This window comes from Sphaeramia orbicularis, chromosome 8 (genome assembly GCF_902148855.1).
Source record: "Sphaeramia orbicularis chromosome 8, fSphaOr1.1, whole genome shotgun sequence".
In the NCBI taxonomy this organism is placed as follows: Eukaryota; Metazoa; Chordata; class Actinopteri; order Kurtiformes; family Apogonidae; genus Sphaeramia; species Sphaeramia orbicularis.
The window spans coordinates 47,453,065-47,475,096 of NC_043964.1; the positions used below are offsets into that span (position 1 = coordinate 47,453,065).

The 22,032-nt window shown below is 36.1% G+C and overlaps 1 protein-coding gene across 1 annotated transcript; it reads left to right on the forward strand.

The window, feature by feature from the left end:
* The first annotated feature begins 16,732 nt into the window (after window positions 1-16,732).
* On the forward strand, window positions 16,733-18,820 carry hoxb13a (homeobox B13a). Its single transcript, XM_030141806.1, has 2 exons — window positions 16,733-17,450; window positions 18,570-18,820. Exons 1-2 carry the CDS (start codon window positions 16,733-16,735, stop codon window positions 18,818-18,820), a joined length of 969 nt encoding a protein of 322 aa, XP_029997666.1.
* Window positions 18,821-22,032: the final 3,212 nt, after the last annotated feature.

The window sequence follows — 22,032 nt, forward strand, 5'->3', positions numbered from 1 at the left end:
ACCTGTTGATCTACTAATCATATCAGAACATGTAAATAATTGGCGTAAAAGGCAGTTTGTCTTCTTTTCATGGTCATCAAATATGATCCATTTGGAAGTTCAGAGTCTCCATAGTGCACATGGACACACCGCCATTTTTCTATAACACTGATTCACCAGTAAAACCCATGGATTTTAATAAATAAGAGTGGGTGAAAACACTTGTTTTTTTACATTCAGTTATTGATATTTTCACTGAAAAAGTCACTTTTTCCTTCAGTTTTATTTGTTTTGATGTAAAAACCCTTGGATTTACTCTGAGCTTTAATGGACATCTACATGATCAGTGAATTAAACATTGGAAAACACCTGATTAATACTGAAAAATGCAAAATGCAGAGGATAATGTTATAATAAATGGTACTAAATCACTTAAAATAATCTGAAATAAAGACAAAAAAAAACTAATTTGGGAGCTGCCACAAAAGTAGCACTATAAGTTTTTATAGGTTAAAGTTAGATAACATTCATGATAAATGTCTGAGTTTCAAAGATGGGAATGGAAAAAAGAAATATTCAAATGTTCATGATGAATTAATAGAACCCTTCCATTTAATTCTGTGGATATTATTGCATTAGTTTTGTGAGATTTAACAGTAATCTGGTCATGGTGAGTATTTTCACTTGAATGTTTATCTGTGCATTAAATCTATTTCTCTGAGTGATCATGTCTAACAAATGAATGCATGAAACTATAATTTACTGTTAAGTAGGAGTCCAGATTTTGTAGACTGTATGGATTACTAATACTGTGAAAAGTAAAATGACTGAATATCATATATAACATTGATCCTTGAATGTTTCTTTAATTAAGGCTTTTAATACTTTCCTCAGTACAGTTGGCAACAAGTCTGTTGACACACCGATCATTTCCGTGAGAAGTGTCATATCTGTATTTGGTCTTTTGGTTCGTCTAGGACACCGGTTGTGGGTTTAAAATATTGGTTTCATGTTGCAATGTCTGAAATGGAAAATAAAATGCCAATCCATCGTAGAAAAAAACGCGCCGTGATAGATGTGGTTTGTGCATCCTTGAATAGTCAGAATGAACATCTTTACACTAAACCACATTTATAGAATGTATTTAGACCACGTATATGTACAAGAGTCAAAAACTGAACACTGAATAATCCAGACTGAATTCACGAATGCACCTGCTATTTACCACAGCTACAACTGTCTTTTGAGAATAACAGGCATACGACTCATCTATCTGCAAAAATGCTTTGTAATCTAATTGTGTGACACGAGATTTAATCACTTTAATGTTTCTGATGTTCCTCCCCATCCATTCCTGCATCCGCCGCCTTTTCCCTTCATAGTATATGTTCGCTATCGATATATATGTATCGCTGCATCCGTCTCCAAAACCATTAAACAGATAAAACGGAGAAAAGAGAAAGTCTTCTGACGAATGGACACGGTCACATATAAATAAATAAATGAATAATTAAGATGTGGCATGTCGTACGTAATCTCCTCCTTGGACGCACTTTGACTGGAAAGACGCATCTTTCGACAGAAACCCGGTCTGATCTGTGTCCTCTGTCCGATGGGACATTAATGTGTCACGCACAGGAATAGCCGAAGACAACATCAGAGCAAACCAGTCATTCATATTTGAAACTTTTTAGTTTTTTTCCTTTTATTCTATTATCATCAGCAACTTGCAAAACAGTCACCATCTATTATTTTTTTTATTATATCAAGAAAGCCCTACACTCAAACAAATGACCAGAACTAATGTGTGTGTGTGTGTGTGTACATATATATATATATATATATATATATATATATATATATATATATATATATATATATATATATATATATATATATATATATACACACACACACACACACACACACACACACACACATATATATGACGTAATAAATTGCCACAAAGTTTTTCAGTCGATAACCCCAAAAGACCAAAGGTTTTAGAGCTTAAAGGTTTGGATTACCACTACTTTTGCATTTTGATTATACTGAAATTAAAGTGTTCATTAAATCAACTCGAATATTTTCATTTAAGACCCAGCTATGGGTTTTCTGCCCACATTTGTGAATGAGAGTTTCACAACTTTATAAAAAAATAAAAATAAAAAAAAAAGAGAAGAAAACTGTCCACCACAAAGGACATTCCATAAAAATTTTAAAAACTGCATCTGAAAAAACTGTTGCATCATGATGTTTAAGTTTTCAGTTATTTTAACTCAGATGTCAACAGAAAAAAGTTAACAGAACTTTGAAAAGTAAGTTGTCAGAGCTTAAATTACACAACAACACAATTCTATGTTAACAGAATTTAATGTTTATTAGTTCCTCTGGCATTGTTTTCGCTAACCACAAATCAGAATTGTTCACTGGGTAAAACTCAAAAACATGGGGCTCAAAATTCAAAACAAGCTAATTGATGCCTCAGTTACATTGAGTCACACTTACTTAATGACTAAAAGTCATAAATATTTTCTACTGAGCAACATTTTCTGCCCCTTCACTTGCAGCACCCTTAAAGGTTAAAAATTTCAAAGAGAATAAAAATAACAGAAAATAATTACATTTCTAAATCAGCTGAGTTGATTAGCTGCCAACAACTACAGGTTCTGTTTTGCTATGAAGGACAACTCAATTTTTACCTGTGTGGGAGAAGGAAGAAGTTCAAACCTAGACCTCAGACAGAAAATAGAGGATGGACATGAATCATTGAGAAACATTGAGAAAAAAATGATTTTGAAAAGAATTGGTCAAAGAACCCTAAAAATGGTCCATATCCTGCATGGAAGCTGATAAAAAAACACTAAGTAAAAGGTGGAATTGCTGTTCCTATACTGGGTTTAGTCTTGTCCTTTGTGTGCTGTTATATTTAATCTATTTTGTCATCCAGGATTTTATACAGTGCATTCTGGTTCAGGTCTTCCTCCAAAAGGAGATTTTTCTTTTTCAGGAACATCTAGGTTGAGGAGAAAGTAAATAAGTACTTTCAAAGCGATTTTTTTTTTTTTTTTTCCTAAATACGTATAATAATATTGAGTACCTGTAACGCTTTACAGTAAATCTGTATGTGACACATCAATTAAAATAATTACTTAAATAATCAGTATTTTCATTTAGTTCAAGATTGAAGCTCAAATGTTCTTTACAGAAACACAGAAAACTGGCTGAAATGAATTAAAAATATAACTAGACAATTTCCACACACAGAAATCGGGTGTGGAAACTTTTTTATCTGCCCTTGTGATAACTGGAGTCATTTTTTAAAGTATTGTTTTGGTTTTAAGGTCACATTGACAGTTTTTAAAGAACTAGAGTTTTGTGGCTATAATTTAATGTGCTGTAACACGGTGAATCTGAATTTTCCGATCAGGACCTTGAATGGGTCAAGACTTTCTTTATTGAGTGTCCAGTTGGCAGACTAAAAAAACACAACATTGCTGTGATTCATGTATCACAACCAATAACACTGTTGCTGTGTTAAATAGATTTTTCAGGTTTTTAAGCATATTTTTATACAAAACTAACACTGAAATGATTCCAAGACAGACTCACTGGTTCCTTCAGATGCAGATGAATGGAAATAAAATAGTTCCATGTGCAGTGACTGAGAGAATAATTCAAGTACAGAGATGTGGATCACTGTAAGTTTGCATCTGCATCAACAGTGCACGTGCGCATGCACACACACACACACACACACACACACACACACACACACACACCTACACACCTACACACACACACACACACACACACACACACACTCTTGTTAAAAGACTCTACAAGGTCAAGTTCAAGGACAAAAGAGCCAGTGAATGTAGCCTCTCATTCTAAGGTTTAACGCTGAACATGTCAGCAGCTGAAGGACACTGGCTGATCTCATATCTGAAAGGATTTTTGATAAATAATTAATATAGATATAGAACCACTTAAGTAATAAGTAAATGTTTTACACAAATAATTATTACATTCAATTATTAACTGAAGCACCACAGACACAGCATGTTCATACAGTTTAAATTAGACTTTACCCTCTATAGGATATACAGACCTAAATACCAGTCACTACATCATACATTTGAGGGCAAATTAGAAATTACCCTGATGTTTTTCTGGATCTCAGTCCATTTATTTGCATTTGTAGGTTTTTCCCATTCAGTGTGAACAGGTGACACAGCTAATGTTAGTATTGTATTTTTGTTTTGTGTTTGCTGAGACACACTCATAGATAAGCATTGTATAAGACACCCTGACACAATAGATTCATAAGCAGTTTTCTATTCCGCATTAACAAACTTTCTTTCTTTCTTTCTTTCTTTCTTTCTTTCTTTCTTTCTTTCTTTCTTTCTTTCTTTCTTTCTTTCTTTCTTTCTTTCTTTCTTTCTTTCTTTCTTATGTATTTAATCTCTACCTTGATCTGCAGCTATTGATATTTTTGTAATCAATTAATCTAGTAATGACTTTCTTCAATGCCATTCAATGATTATTTGAATAGATAAAAAAAAATAAAAATGTGAAAAGACATGTCTGAAAATGACAAACAACTTGTCTTTTATTCCAGAACCAGCTGAAACAACAGCCACAAAAAGTATCAAGGTAAAAGGATAGATCTAAAAATATCTATATAGAAATAGCAACAACAATAACAACAGTATAAAGGTATATATAACAATATCTATTGCTGTAAACAACAACAAACAAGTCAAATGACATCTATTACCAACAATATGTGCACTGCAATCTTCAACACATGTGGATTCCTATTTGCTAACTTACTAACAAGTGAACATGGAAGTAACTAAGAAATGATCAAAATAAACACAAATATTTGTAATATTTTTGTGAAAGTTTAAAAATTTAAAGGAGTAAGTAATGGATCCAATGAAGAAAACTGATCATATAGAAATTTTCTGCCTTCCTTGTCTCTTCTGAGCTACGCTCCATGTTGTTAGTATTGATCTTGGCATCATGTGTGTCACAATAAGCATCTGTGTGAAACACAACAGTGGAACCAATGTTAAGCGGCAGCAAAATTAAGGAAACAAAGATTCAGCTCAGGAAAATTGTAATTGAATCATTTTTTTTCTAATAGATTTGAATCAATTAATAATTTGAGCTCTATAAACCAACAACTCATTTGAGTATTGTGCAGCTGTTCACTTGCAACACTTTTATGGAATAAAAATGAGAAAATTAAGTGAGTTCAGCAACATATTCTCCATCTTAAGGAAATGGAATACAGTAGGATCCAAAAAGATACACTAATAAATACATGTCATTTATTTTAGAAAATCTAGACAGGAATACCAGTTTAATACAGGAATTGACCAGGATTTAGCAGCTTTGGTGAAAGTGATGTTTGTAAAGTGTTTCACATGATCAGACTGTGAGTTTTGTTGGTTTCACAGAAAAAGCTGCTGAAAGAACATGTTTTACAGGATGCAACATTAAAAAGATCTGTTGCAGCTCTGCGATGTTGTGATGTTTTCACTGACAGAAACAGGACCAAAGTATGTTCAGACATCTTTGCTTATCATCTAAAATTATCAGTAAAAATCCTTATAATTTGAGCATCAACAAATTTTCACATGTCCTCAGTGCATTGTAATGAGAGAGGGATTCTGGTCCAATCGTGTAAAACACATTTCAGGTACAAGAGAATGCTTTGGAAACAGTCTTTAAGGATGTACTCAAAACACATTGGGGGTCAAAGGTCAACAGTTAAAGGACAAGGCTGTAATTTCATGCCTGTCCTTTAACATAAGTATCTGAAGAACAGTTTAGCAGAATACTGGAAAATTTGGTAAGGATGAACTAATTAGATTTTGGTGGTCAGTGGTCAAAGGTTAAGGTCATTGTCACCTCACTGAACACATTATAGCTATACCTTTTAATAACATTGTTAGTAATTGAGAACTGCACAAACAATACAATACAATACAATACAATACAATACAATACAATACAAGGAGAGTGGACAGATGTAATTTGATAATTTTGAACTAACATCAGGTCATAACATTAGTATTTGTTGGTTTTAGAATTGTTTTGAGGTCGCACAACACAAGATGGTTTGTACAAAAAGGGCCAAAGTCATCTTCACCTTTTGAGGAGACTGAGGTCCTATCGTGTGCACAGGCCTCTACTATGGACATTTTATGTCTCTGTGGTAGCCTCTGCTATCTACTATGCTGTGGTCTGGAGCAGGCATCACTGACCGGGACAAGAAAAGACTGAACAGGCTGGTCAGGAGGGCCAGCTCTGTCCTTGGTTGCCCACTGGACACTGCGGAGCACGTGGGTGAGAGGAGGAAGTTAACCAAGCTGACATCTATCATGTACAACACCTCTCATCCACTGCATCAGTCCATGGAGGCTTTAAGCAGCTCCTTCTGTGGCAGAATTGTAAACCCACAATGTAGGAAAGAGCGCTATCACAGGTTGTTCATCCACACTACTGTCAGACTGTACACTGTAAGACCGGATAAGTTGAGTTTACTTAAAAAATTTGAGGAAACCAGTTGCCTTAAAAAATTTTAGTAATGAGTAATGAAAACTTGAGTGTATTAAACTTAAATGCTTGATTTGAATGGAATTGCTATTTTAAGTACAACACACTAAATGCCAAGTTAATTTAACTTAAAATTTGTTGCAATATCAATTGCTTTATAAAATCATTAGACTTAATATCATCAGTTCGTTTTACTCAATTCCAAGCTGATTTAAATTAAAATCTTTTGCAATATAAATTGCTTTGTATAATTATTAAACTTAATATATTGAGTTTATGACACTTAATTCCAAGTTAGTTTAATTCAAAATCACAAGCAGTATAAATTTCAATAAACACACACACACACAAAAAAAAAAAACTACCAAATTGACATTCTTTTTCTTTTTTTATTTTGCTGTAGAAGTTTTAACTTTAAACTACAACATGAAAGTCATGGAAAATAATGTCTTGTCTATATAACCAGATGTTTTCAACCTTTCTCTCTATAAGATAGCATTTTTCAGTCTAGTGAATGAATGTTTAGCCCTACTCCAAACTCAGGTTGGAAGGTCCATGCTTTAACAAACAACCTTAAATCACTAGCTCCTGCAAACATATTTCACATAAAACATGAAAAGGTCTTGTACCGACATTTTCTCAGCTCTTTCACAGCAGCAGTTATGCTGCTTAAATAACTGAATTACAAAAAATTACATAAAAATATTGACAATATGGATTAATACGTGGGCTATTCCTCTGTTTTAATTAAACTGACCTGGTTGACAAAATAACACATTTCAAACAATGAAACGAGAGCAACTGGATCAACAACCCATGATATCAGTACCGGTGTCATAAGACATAAAGGGCAAACAGTGCACAAACAGCAACATGGTTTTTGAAAAGTGCAACATGACAAACTAACCACCATGATACCTGGAGCAGTAGCATAATTATTTGAAATCCCTTTTTAGACTTAAAGTTGGTTTTTCACCTGTTCAATTAATGATCACCTCATCATCAAGCTCTGCAGAAGCCTAATAATGATGTAATGGCTTCCAGGTGTGATGGAAGAGGGAAATATCTAAAACATGCAGGATACCAGCCCTCGAGGACCAGAAATGGACACCCCTGCGTGAGAAGTAGCCCCTCCTCCCCCACTAAAACATAAAATCAACCACTGAAATGGTAAATTGTAAAATACACAAAATAAACTCTCCCACAAACAGCTAGATCTACAAAGTCACTGACACATCAAGCTGACTTCAGAGATTAATTCTCAACTGCAGCTCAGTTTGTGATTTGGAGCAAAAGATGCAACTTAAAATGGTGGCCCTTCACAACTCAGTGGAGATAAAAAGGTGTGGTCATGACTAAAACTTAGTGATTTAAATCCATTCAACTTGAACTTTTTTGTACTTTCGATTATGTCCACAAGTTAGTAGAATATACTTAACATTTTATAGTAATGTAATAAAACTTAAATCATTTAAGTATTGTAATTAAAGCAATTTAGTAAATACAAAGTCTGGGTTTGCAGTGTACAACACAACAGTGTAATCCCACCCTATGTGTCTCAGCTGTACTGTCTGACATTTTGTATTTCTTAACTGTTGTAAATATGCATATAATCTGTTCTCAATGCTATTATTATTGTTAATATTTTATACTGTTTTTTTTTTGCACTGTCTTGTTTTTTGCACTGTCTTCATGCATGCACTTTATTCTGTTGCTGCTTTAACCGTCAAATTTCCTCATCTTGGGATCAATAATCACTAATCTAATCTAATCTAATCTAAATTTGATCTGATCTGATCTGATATTTTCCGGTCCCACCCCAACCCGCCCAATCCAGGCCAATCCAGTCCAATCCAGTCCAACCCAATTCAATCCAATCTAATCCAATCCAATCCAATCCAGTCTAATCTAATCATTTACAAAGATTCCAAAAGATTTATCCTCTGTGGTTTTTTTTTTTTTTTTTTTTTTTTTTTTTTTTTTTTTTTTTTAAATCAGTCCATTCTTTGTATTTACTGTCAAAGCAGAGACATCAAATCAAGAAATTTCTGGTTATCTTTTTTGCAGCAGCATCTGGTTTCACCAGATCATTCATATTCTGAACCTCTGAGTGATGTTTTGCACGTTTAGATACATCTAATTCATGATAAAATAAGGAAATTGCAACTGCTTTTTTAAAATAATTTTTAAAATGATGAAGGAAGCCTTGTGCAGTGATTATTTGCAGACTGATTTGTGTGATAGTGAACTCTTGAAGTCAGAGGCTGATAAAAACAAATACACTACCCAGCATGCACTGCTTTCAGCAAACAGAACAGGATGGATACAATGAAGTTCACAAAATAAAACAATCACATTCCAATAGAATAGAATAGAATAGAATAGAATAGAATAGAATAGAATAGAATAAATCTGTTCCTGAGATGGACCAAAATTGTAAGAGATGATGATGATGATGATGATGATGATGATGATGATGATGATGATGATGATGATGATGATGATAATGATGATGATGATGATGATGATGATGATGATGATGATGATGCGCATTAGAGTCCTTCATGTTTATTTTCAGCGCTGTGGATAATCCTTCAGCACCGAAGTTGGACTTGTCATTCTGATGCCACTGACATGTTCATTGACACAGAGATTTACTTTTGAGAGATGAACTAAGGATTTTAAGCGAGAGACTGGCTTTTGCAGGTAATCCATGGTGTTTTGCTATTTGTAGTTGTAGTAATTGTTTTAAGAAATGCACTTACTGTTTTGCAAATGTCGAGAATGATCCGAGAAACGTACTAAAGCGACTGAGAAAAACTGTCATATAAATCATAAACTGGCCAACATTTCTGACTGACAAAGACTGAAAAAAACAAACAAAAGAAAAAACAAACAAAAAAAGAGACATCAGGTGGGTGAAAATGTTTGCTGTTGAAAAAACATCAAAGTATAGTGGAAAAATTATATGTTACATTTTTCCAGAGCTTTCAGTCTCATCTCATCTCCTCATGTTATTTGCATTGTTGTCAAGGGATATGGCTTAGCCATCATTACGTATAGCAAAGATATGAATGCCTGAAAATGAAGTGAGAGGACAGTGAGTTCATTTGTGATCAAAATACAGTGGATTCTAGTGAATTCTACATTTTTAAATATGAGAAAACATGTGAAAATCTTTGCACAAATGATCTACTATAATTGAATGGGTGGATACTAAACTTCAGTATTTGTACGGTACCAACTAAATCTACTGTGAATTGAAAAAAATGCCTTGTTTTTTTCTGTATCATTGGGCACTAAATGTCAATAGCTGGAGCAGTGTCAGTGCATGCAGCATGGACAAATGTCTTTTACACATATTTACTGCTGATGCTGTGATATAGACAATGCTGAGTTGTGGTAAATGCAGTAATTCAACATATAGGTAAAATATAATTTGTAAAGGGGCCAGGGTTTTCTTCTTGTATAAATGTCACAAAGCTATCATGAAATGCCTCTTTTACATATGAAAGAAAGAATCTAGTTTTCTCAGGTTAAGATAGATAGATAGATAGATAGATAGATAGATAGATAGATAGATAGATAGATAGATAGATAGATAGATAGATAGATAGATAGATAGATAGATAGATAGATAGATAGATAGATAGATAGATAGATAGATAGATAGATAGATAGATCAAAAAACCCAAAACAAAATGACAAAAAAAGTACTTAATGAAATCTTAAGGCATAAAAATAAACTTTATTAATAATAATAATAATAATAATAATAATAATAATAATAATAATAATAATAATAATAATAATAATAATAATAATACATCACACTTATATTGCACTTTTTTGGACACTCAAGGACGCTTAGTTCAGTCTGATGAAATGCATGCAAAAAATGCAAAATGAAGAGGATAATATTATAATAGAGATAAATCACTTGGGAAAGGTTAAATGTAAATACAATTAATTTGGAGGTCAACACAAAAATAGTTCTAGCTCTTTAAGGGTTAAAAATATCAGATCTGGACATACCATCTGATGTGTTGTTGTTGTTGTTTTTTTTTCCTCAGGATTTCTAATCTCAAAGCATATCACACATATCTGGATATTGAGAGTAATTTTAGATGCACAGACTGAAGGTCTGCAATACAATCTAACCGATTAAAAATACTGATCTAATCCATTACAGTACCCTCTGTAACAACATGCACCACATCTTCAGTAAATTTAATGGATACATGGATGAATGCGCAATATAATCTCCTGCACCAGTCCTAAAATCTGCACGTATGACCAAGGCCAACAATTAATATTCAGGAGTTAAGAGTTCACCAGTGATGGACATATGATCAGGTGCACAGACTTTAAGGTCACACTCATAGTTATTTGTTCTGACATGTTGTCCCTTTTTCTAACTGTACTTAAAGTAGTGCAATAAAAGACAACTCACACTTTTTCCACACAAAGATAATTTATGTTTAACCCTTACAGACCCAAGCATTCACCACCAACTAAAACCATTTACCGATCTAAAATAGGCCTATTTAATATACCTGTTGATCCACTTAACAAAGTAATTGTAAAATCCAGTTTGTCATCTTTTCATTGTTATCAGATATGACCATTTGAACGTTCAAAGGACAGTGAACGAGGAAACACCGTCATCTTCTACAACATTGATTCACCAGTAAAACCCACGTAGTTTTATAAATGACAGTGGATGGAGACACTTGTTTTTATACTCAGTTAATGATATAAAATGTTGAAAAAGTCACCTTTTCCTTATTTTGTTTCTGATTTGATCTAATAACTTTTGAATTTACTCTGAGCTTTTATGACGATCTACATGATCACTTAATAAAATATAGGAAAATACCAAATTTTTAAATGAAAAATATAAAATACAGAAGATACTTTTATAATAAATGGTAAATGGATTGAACTTACGTAGCGCATTTTCTATACCTTCATGGTGCCCAAAGCGCTTTACAATTCCTCACATTCACCCATTCACACACACACACTCATACACCAGCGGGCGACTGCTGCCATGCAAGGCGCTACCTGGCCCTACTGGGAGCAATTTAGGGTTCAGTGTCTTGCCCAAGGACACTTCGGCATATGGACAGTCAGAGCCAGGATTCGAACCGCCGACCCTTTGGTCATTGGACGACCCGCTCTACCAACTGAGCGAGTCGTCCAATGATAAATGGTGATATGGTGATAAATCAATTGAGAAAGACAAAAAAAAAAAAAAAAGTCTGTGGGACTTTAATGGTAAAAGATTGAATGTAGGGTTGAGATTAAAAAAAAAAAGAAGGAAAATCAAGATGTCCCTGCTCCTGTTCTTTGACGACAAAACCCATCAGATCTGTCAGTAAATCCACCCGTGTTACTGTCCAGGGTTTCTTTTTCTACAGCTGGTCCATAGTATTGCTTTACTTAAGTAAGTCTAACCAAGAAAAACTGTATTTCACACTGGTGTTGGGTTTCAGGTTTATAAATGTTTGACAGGGATGTGTCAAGAAAAAAAAATAGATAGAAGAAATGAATAAATACACTTCAATAAAGTTCAAACAAATGAATCAATACAGGGATCATTGAAATGTATGTTATTTCTACAATTCAGTCTTAACGGACCGTATGTAGAATTTATTTATTTAAGAAAAGAAAAAGAAAAGAAGGTAAAGGTAAATTATCAAACAATTAACCATTTAAGAATGAAACCGGCAAGAATTAAATAGTAACAATAACTAATAAATAGATACATTTGTGGGAGACTAAGTAAACGACAAAAAATAAAATAAAAAAGAAGCTACGAGAATCAAGTATAGCAGCACCAAAAATGACACTTCATTGAAAAAAAATATGATGTGCTACTGCAAATCGTTTTGGCCGTTCTATTGAGGTTAGCTATTTTTACTTGTTAAACCTTGAATTAACCGTAAATTGAAGATGCTTTGCGTCTCAACAATGTGTTTTACAACATACTTACATCTGAGAGTATGCGTTTACATTGTGTTTCTGCAGGAATCTTCATTATCATCACTTCTCCGTGTAGTCTTTTGTCACACCTCGTGAATTGCATTTTTACTGACAGTGTCTTGTATGTGCTTTACAAAAAAATCTCGAACATGTCCCACTCTTCTCTACGTGGATAAGACTCACACTTTCTGCAGTGGAACATCGATGAAGTGGTTTCCTCGAGAACATGGACGCGTACATCGGCATCAGCATCGAAAAATGTTACTTTCATGAAGCCGTACATAAAAAATGTCTCTTCTACTTGGAAAAATATGTTTGCGGTAAACTAGGTCAGCGCAGATATATGTGGATGTTGGTAGGAGATATTGGTTCTTCTTTTATTTCTTGCAAGTAACTGTATTTTTGAAGTTAATGATTTATGGACAAACAGATGCCCGGGTGTCTTTACGCAGGTTATACCGGTGCCCATCAGAGACAACATGGCGTCTTCCGTGTGTCATCTGCACGCGGACACGCCCGTGCACCCACGCACACAGACACGCGCAGACAGAGGAAGCGTCAAGGTGTGTGGTGGCCTTGAACTTGAGCTCATTCCATTTGTGCGTCTGTGTCTGCGCCCTCCTTCTTCTGTTTCCGTGTTAAACTTGACCTTGACCTTCAGGGGCCTGTCTGACCCTCTGTGCACCCCCCCCCCCCCGCCCCACACACACACACACACACACACACACACACACACACACACACACATCCTTAACCTCCCCACAGCCCCTACCCACCCTCCAGTAGACCACACTATGAGCAGGACTTACTGTCTGGGTGGTTTGGCGTTTGTCCGCTGTCGCCCACACAGCGGACCAAACACTGTTACGCGTTTCAGAGACACTGATCAGGTGAACACATTTCAGATTATCTCAGAAAACACATGTTTACTAAGCTTTACAGACCAGATTAAAAACACCAAACTATCTATCATCACTTCATGTAGGTCTCATTGGCTACAGATGACTTTGTTTCCATCTTAATTATCTGCACTCATCTGATCGATTTATTCTTCATTGTATTTCATTAAACCTCTGCATTATTTCCTGACCACGAAAGGAGCACCGACACAGATCATGTAAATGAAATCTGATCACACAACTTCCTCTTGGGTTGATAAAGCATTCTTATTCTGAAATCAGTGTCGCTTTTATGGTAGGCAAAATACTGTTTTCATCGTTGTCATGAAAGTCTCTCGATGAACAAACTCGATATTTTATTGTGAATTATATGCAATTAATTGTCAAAGTCTGCTTTAGCCTATTGGCATAACAAATATTAATATATGAACTACTCTGGGGAGATTTTTAAAACCAGCTGCATGCAAACATGCAAATTGCATTTTAATTTATGCATACACATCACTTTTTTTTTTTTTTCTTTTTTTTTCGGTTTTTAAAATATCTGTCTTGGATGCAGAATTATAACTACTGAAATGAGCAGATAAAATAAAATAAAAACAACAGTCTAACTTCAAGTGCAAGACAGAGTGGAATAATTATGTTTTATTTTCAGTCATTCATAGTCATTGCATGCAGAGACATTGAGCGTTCGGAACAGATATGGCAAGACAAGAAAAAAAAAAAAAAAATCAAAACATACCCAGTGTTAACATCGGAAAACGGTAGAAACAAACTGTTACCTTAAAGTTGTTATAGAAAATGAACACATAATATATCAATACACCTACAGATATAGTGTAAATCTCCGTTGGCTTTTGCATTGATTCCTAATTCATCTGCCGTTAGCACTGAGATAGAGACAAAAGAGTTCAAAAAGAGAATTAAATCTAGTCAAATGGCTTAATTTGCTTCCTATAGATAGATAGATAGATAGATAGATAGATAGATAGATAGATAGATAGATAGATAGATAGATAGATAGATAGATAGATAGATAGATAGATAGATAGATAGATAGATAGATAGATAGATAGATAGATAGATAGATAGATAGATAGATAGATAGATAGATAGACTTTATTGATCCTAACTGGGAAATTCCCGTGCAACAGCAGCAGCATGACACGCAGTAAAAAAATAGAAACATAAGAGCAAACACACTAAACACATAATACATATTCAAAGTATTAAAAACACCTCTCTCTCTCTCTCGCTCTCTCGCTCTCTCTCTCTCTCTACACACACACATATATATATATATATATATATATATATATATATATATATATATATATATATATATATATATATATATATATATGAAAACACTAGTGCACACATGTTTATATCTTTACATGTAGATGTGTTAACTGATCTCCTCATAACACATTTTTAAAAATGGTCAAACGATTTAAAAGATTATCATGACATAAAAAAATTAATGTTCTTGATATGCACTGTCTTTTATCTTGTATTTGTATGTTCTTTGTTAAAACAAAGACAAAATGTTTTAGTTTACCCAGTTCTATGACGTTTTCCATGTCCTGAAACTGTATTTGTGGAACGTTCCAACGCTTAATGAGCATTTGTCATGTTCTGACCATAAAGACTAAAAGTCTAAAAGTACAATCAGCCGTCAACACTGCAAAATAAATGAAATCATACTTTAAAACTGGGAAGAAATAATGATTTGACTTTTTTTTTTTTTTTTGGACTGGGATATTGACTTACGTTGAGTTATATCACGTCTCAGAACATCAGTACAGAATCGTTATGAAAGTGCTTGGTCTGATTAAAACAAAATATTAAAATACGTCGCAAAGATATTTTTTTGTTTTAAGGTCAACGTGTTTAGGCACTGTATTCCAATATTCACACGACAAAAACAAGCTCTGACTTCAATCCAAAATAAGATTCATTCACCTTTCAACACGTTTTCATCACCTAATGCCAAAAAAAAAAAAAAACATATTTCTTTGGTCACTTAGTGGCTACACAAACAGTTTCATCCTCAAATATCTGTTACTGTATACGCTTTTCCGTCAAAACAGTTTGAGACTCATCTCATATAAATTTCAAACTATGTGCAGGTAGTGAAACAATTACGCAAATAACACGACTCCAACGCACAGTTAGACCTGTGAACCAATGCCATAATTCTCTAAACTTAAAGCTTCCAAATCCCCTCCATAAACCCTCTTTACGCTTCCTCCAGAGGAAAAGCACACATACATTCAACCCGAAAACTAAAATGATAAATGCCCGATGGGTGCAATTACTTTAATAATCATATATTTCCTTTGAAAAGCTGGAAATACCCCTGGTTTGTTATGATTTTTAAAAATACTTTTACAGCAGCGAAGTTTTGCCATGTGTTTGGCAGCGTCGATTATAAGTCTTTAAATGTGTCTATAATTCCGTGTAATACTGATGCATTTTTACACCAGGACTCAAATAACTTCAGATAATATTTAAAAGAATGAACAAATTATAGGAGGAAAGTTAATGTATGCTGGCCTCTTGAAGTTGATTAACTTTAAAAACGTTGCATGTATTTCATATTTTTATTTGCCTTTTACTTGGCAGAGTTAAGTTTTAATATAAAAAAAATATATTATTAGCATGTGAGTAGAAAGGTGCATTTTGAATGTAAATTTACTGAAATGACATGTCGGTCTCAGTGGTTTATGTCTCTTGATTCCAAATTCACAGATTTGTCACTCTGTTCACGCACTGAAGTCTGACATGATGCAGCTGCGCGAGCAGAGCAGCGCATGCAGGAAGGTGAACGGTTTCACGGAGCTCGCGCTGTTCTCGTGCCACCGCTTGAGTCTCGTAAAAATATTTTTTCTTTGACTGACAATCCCCGCCAAGTCTCTTCTCCTTCTTTTTTCTCTTGTCCCGTCACGTGATCACCCAGTCTCATCCAATGGACACGCGTCCTCCCTCCTTCCCCAGTCCCGGGGGCTTGTTGCGTCAAGGCTGCGGCTGAAATGTAACCGGAGGTCCGGCCGGTTACCGGCAGTCTTTGCCTTTGAGCGCCGTCACCAAACGGTGCACCAACGCACGGGCTATGACAGTGCGCGTGACGGTCCAATTGATTTACCTGACCTCCACGTGCCCATAAGAGCCGGTGGTTACAGACAGACCCATGCGCATCCGTTCACCGTCTCCAGCCCATGTAGCAGCTGAGCGCACGAGAGTCTGAGAGGACACGGCGACCACCAGAGGCCAGAGTGGGAAAAGGAGCGCCTATGACCGCCTCCCTGGTCCTAAACCCTCGCTGGCCAGCGGAAACGGTAATGTTTGTGTATGACAACAACCTGGACGACCTGAACAAGAACATGGAAGGGTTGGTGGGCAGCGGCAACTTCGCCGCTGCCACTGCGGCGAGTCAGTGCCGCAACATTATGGCGCACTCGGCTGCGCTGAGCGGCCACCCGTCGGGTCTGGTGCACTCTTCCGCCGGCTACTCCACTGTGGACGTGTCTGCCTCGGGCACCAGCGAGACAAGCGCATCCTCCGCGAAGCAGTGTGCAGCGGGACCCTGTCCGGCGGCCGCGGTGCCGCACCAGAGCTCCTCCGCCGCCACCGCTCTACCTTACAGCTACTTTGGTAACGGCTACTACCCGTGCAGGATGGGGCGGGGTTCTCTGAAGTCGTGCACCCAGGCGGCCGGAGCCGCGCTCAGCTCACAGTACATGGACACCACAGTGACCTCTGACGAATACCCGAACCACCGGGCCAAGGAGTTCGCCTTTTACCACGGCTACCCCAGCCCGTACCAGTCCATGGCCAGCTACCTGGACGTCTCCGTGGTCCAAACCCTGGGCACCGGGGAGCCCCGCCATGACACCCTGCTGCCTATGGACAGCTACCAGCCGTGGGCTCTGACCAACGGCTGGGGTGGGCAGATGTACTGCTCCAAGGACCAGGGCCAGGCCGGTCACCTCTGGAAGTCTGCTCTGGCGGGTAAGACTCAGCTTGAACCCCCTTTGTTCAGCTCAGCATTTAAACAATGACAGATGGGCCTGGAGCCAGGCCACGTGTAGGAACTGGACATGTTAGGGGAGAGCACCTCATATTTACCTTTTAATGTATTTTTTTTAAAGATAATATGTTGTTAGAATTAAGTACCTTCACAGTATAACCCGATCATTAACTCTGTACATTAATCATTGAACAAATATGCCTAAATAAAGAAAAGCAATCCATTCTGCTCGGGGGCTTTTTCTGCAAATGATGCGCAAAATGAGACAAGTTAAAGCAGATGATCAGACTGTGAGTACAGTTAATGATACCAGACAACAGGCTGTAACAACTAAACAGGGCTTTCTCGTGTGTTACTGCTGAGGAAGGTATTTATTAAAGCTATTACACAAGACATTTAATTAACCAAAAAGGTCACGTGTAGCCTGGTCCTGCTGATCTAATAATTAGCTCATTATCAGATAACTAATGTTCACATTGATGTGTTAACATCGCGATAAAATAACTCCTTCTACTATTACTGTTATACTTAATAAAATTCAGTATGAGGGTTATTTTATGAACTCCCTTGTGACGTTTTGGACATTTTTCTATGTTATTAAAATCTGCAGGAACAGTGCACTTTGAGAGACTGTCCGTTTAACCAGATGGACAGGCGAAATGACGGCCGCAAATGAAGGACAGACAAAAACAAAAGCATTAATAAACACTTTAAAATAGCCTGTGCAGCAATAAATAAAACAAATAATCGAGCTGAGGTAGGGTTCAGGTATGGCTACACGTTACATTTTCAAGCATTATGTTATAATAATTTTAAAAGATCGCTTTGCAATAAATAAATTAGATCTATTTGGAAAAAAACAAATAATCAACAAGAAAATTTCCATACAAACGTAATGCATTTTCGGCCTGGCCTCGTGCTTTAGGTTGTTGTGGGCATAATGTTGCCTGTGTGCGTGGGTTAGGATGGATGTCCAATCAGTTCAAAGCATGAAGTGACGCTGTCATTTAAGCTACATACTCTGAAAAACGCAAATAGAAGTGTCTAAGTGTTTTCAGTCTCATCCTCAGACTCCTTCCCTCCACTTTTCTTTCGTTCAGATGTTGTTGCGCACCAGCATGACGGCTCTCCGTTCCGCCGCGGCAGAAAGAAGCGGATACCATATACCAAGGTACAGCTCAAGGAACTGGAGAAAGAGTACGCCGCCAATAAATTCATCACCAAGGACAAGAGGAGGAAGATTTCGGCCGCGACCAACCTGTCGGAGAGGCAGATCACCATCTGGTTCCAGAACAGGAGGGTCAAGGAGAAAAAGTTCGTGGCCAAAGTAAAGAGCAGCAGCGCGCCTTAGCATGCAGGTGAATCTGAACTGAACTGAAAGAAAGAACTCGGAAAAAATAAAAGAAACACCACATGGTGCTCTTTTCGGACTCTTACTCGTGTGCGTCAAACAATACAAGAAACAGACGGAAGAAAAGGACATAAAGGACAAAAAATAAGAGAAAAGAACCAAAGTCGTTTGGTAAGCCTCGTCCGCAGAGGCGTCCTGTACATATAGCACCTTCCTGCCTGCTCTCTGTTGTAACTGTCTGTCAGCTGTCTGTGTTTTACTGTTCGTCTGTGTTGTCTGTGCCCAGTAGCGGGGAAAAAAACACTATTATGCATATTGTTTATAACGCCTGTAAACCAGTAATCAAAGTATAGTGCATCACTTAATAAATTCTTTTAATCCCACTGAAGTCTGTGTTAGGTTACATCTTAAACTCTTAAACTGATCCAAAAATGCAATCGGGCACCTCGGCGTGGCCGTGCGTAATGTGGGCGTAATGCGTGTCTGTATCCCCAGTCCATACCCATGCAGATGAAACGTGTTTATGAGGCTTCAGGTTTAGATTCGGATCAAACCTCCGTATGGGACGCGCGACAACAATGTTATCAATTTACTCAGTGTCATTTCACAGGCCTGTGTAGAACCGTGTGAACAAAACTTCCAACGTATTAAACGGGATGACGGATTAAAATTCTTTACGCTACTCAAAGTCGGAAATTGCAGGTTAAACTCAGTCCAGGACAAGCTTTAAACTGGAGTGTTTTGATATATAAAAATCTCCCTTATTCAGGGTGAGCCGGTAAATAGAGTAAATAAAGATGGAACTAATAAAGGGGGTTTCATACAATACAAATGGGTGAATGTAGTTAGAAACAATTCCTGTGCAAATTTAGAAGCAAAGGATTCCCCCATCCTTTAAAGTCGACTCAATGGGATAAGCTCTGGCACTTTACGAAGGTTTAGTTTGATATATATATATATATATATATATATATATATATATATATATATATATATATATATATATATATATTTTTTTTTTTTTTTTTTTTTTTTTTTTTTTTTTTTTTTCCCACAACCTTCACTTCGTGACATTTTATGTACAAAATTTAACGTGAACCACCAGGTTATTTCCATTTGGAAAGTAGTGGGAAATGATCCTTGTAATAACTTCAGGCGCTTCAAATAATAAAATTGTATTCTTACGCATTTTTAGCAATTTGTTTAAACCTTTTTATGGTGGCACTTTTCAGTAAAAGTTACCTTTCGTTATATTAGTCATTGCAGTCATAAGCATTAACTAACAGTTAATTAACTAATGTATTTTGTATTAGCTGAAGTTAATAGCATCAAACAATTAAATCGGTATCTTAGTTGATATGAACACCATTAGTAAATAATTATCATTACATAGTTAATGTTTGTAGCTGCATTAGTTTATGTTACTATAGATGTGTATGAATACCTTAATTAATGTGAAAACCAGTAATAAATTATAGACACATTAGTTAAATGTTAATGTGTTTTTAAAAACATAAAAATTTAATTAACGTATTATCTTTCAAGACACTAGAGTAATTTCATATATATATATATATATATATATATATATATATATATATATATATATATATATATATATATATATATGTTTTGATGTTGAAGCTTTTAAAAACGTTCATTGTTAGAGTGTAGAGGGAATGAATGAAGCAAATACTGCGGAAAAGGAGAAATACAATGTTTTATAAAAGAAGGTAATGATGTAAAACAACATCTTAAATAAGTAGGCTATATATAGGCTAAAAAGAGTAAAAAAAAAATGACAAAGATTGTAAACACGAAATATTAGTAGAGACAACAACAACAACAACAAAACAACAACAACAATAATAATAATAATAATAATAATAATAATAATAATAATAATAGTCATCATCATCATCATCATCATCGTCATCATCACCAGAGAACAGAACTAGCAGACATGTTTATTTCAGTGTGTGTGTGTGTGTGTGTGTGTGTGTGTGTGTGTGTGTGTGTGTGTGTGTGTGTGTGTGTGTGGTCACATCCTACATTGTGTGTGTGTCTAAGGTCTCAGAGAAAGACAGAGCCCTTGACCTTGACGGTCACGTGACAGTCTTTACACTCAGTAGAGTCTATACCGCCAACGTTTTACAGCAACCTTGTCTCATAGAAACAGAGACAGACGCCACACACACAGTCCACACCTCAACGCACACTCCTGTTCACACGAAACCCTATACTGCGCAGCTGCAGCAGAAAGCCTATGGTGCTGCGCGGTCACGATATCGGCGACAAGTGACTGATGATGCCAAGCGGCGTGGGAGCGCAGTACAGTGTCTGCGTCAGGTTTGCAGTAGATGTGGGTTTTATTAAAAGCAACAGCAGCAGTCGGACGCAGAAATAAATCGCATCAGCATTTTGGCATCAGAACGCAAGGTGAAAGGCACCAGCACGCATGCGTAACGGTCGGAGTATGGTTTATTTTTATTTTTACTTATGCTTCAAAACGAAACACAACCCTTCCAATGAATTAAGTTTTTGGAATAATAGGGATTCTGTCCATTTTCTAACTAGAAAACCACAAGCACAGGTTTATATGAAACAATATCTATATGTTTGCAATACTGACAGGAATTCCGACTTTACAATATAATGTGTCAGGTCAAAATAATCATTTACTCAGAAAAATAAGAACGAAAATAGCACCGGATGTGTTTTGACCCTGCATCTCCAAAGTGCAATAGAACGCTGATGATCAAAAACACATATTCTGGTATCTCGTATCCACTCCACACTACCTGATTTTCAGATTCCATTTAACACTAACTGAACAAAATGAACTATTGAACTCACTCGTGCGCAGAGATTTAAGACTTTTCAGATTTAGTGCAGAGTTTAAAATAATGACTGCAAAAGTGATCAAACTTTTACGTGCAAAAAAATCTATTTTTATCTAAATTTGGTCCAAAGTTGCGGCACATTTGGATGGAACCGAAAAATGATCTCCTTGAACTCACGTTATATCTTTAACATTAGACTGAGGGGCATCGTTTCAATATGATGAAGATTTTTATACCTGCTCAGTCTAGTTCTAATTTCTACATCCAATCTGTCTCTACCGCCGCAGTCATCAGTCATGGGCTAATATTTACATTAACAGCGCAATGTAAAGCGCTGTAACACCAGAAAATAAATGGTAAATGGCCTGA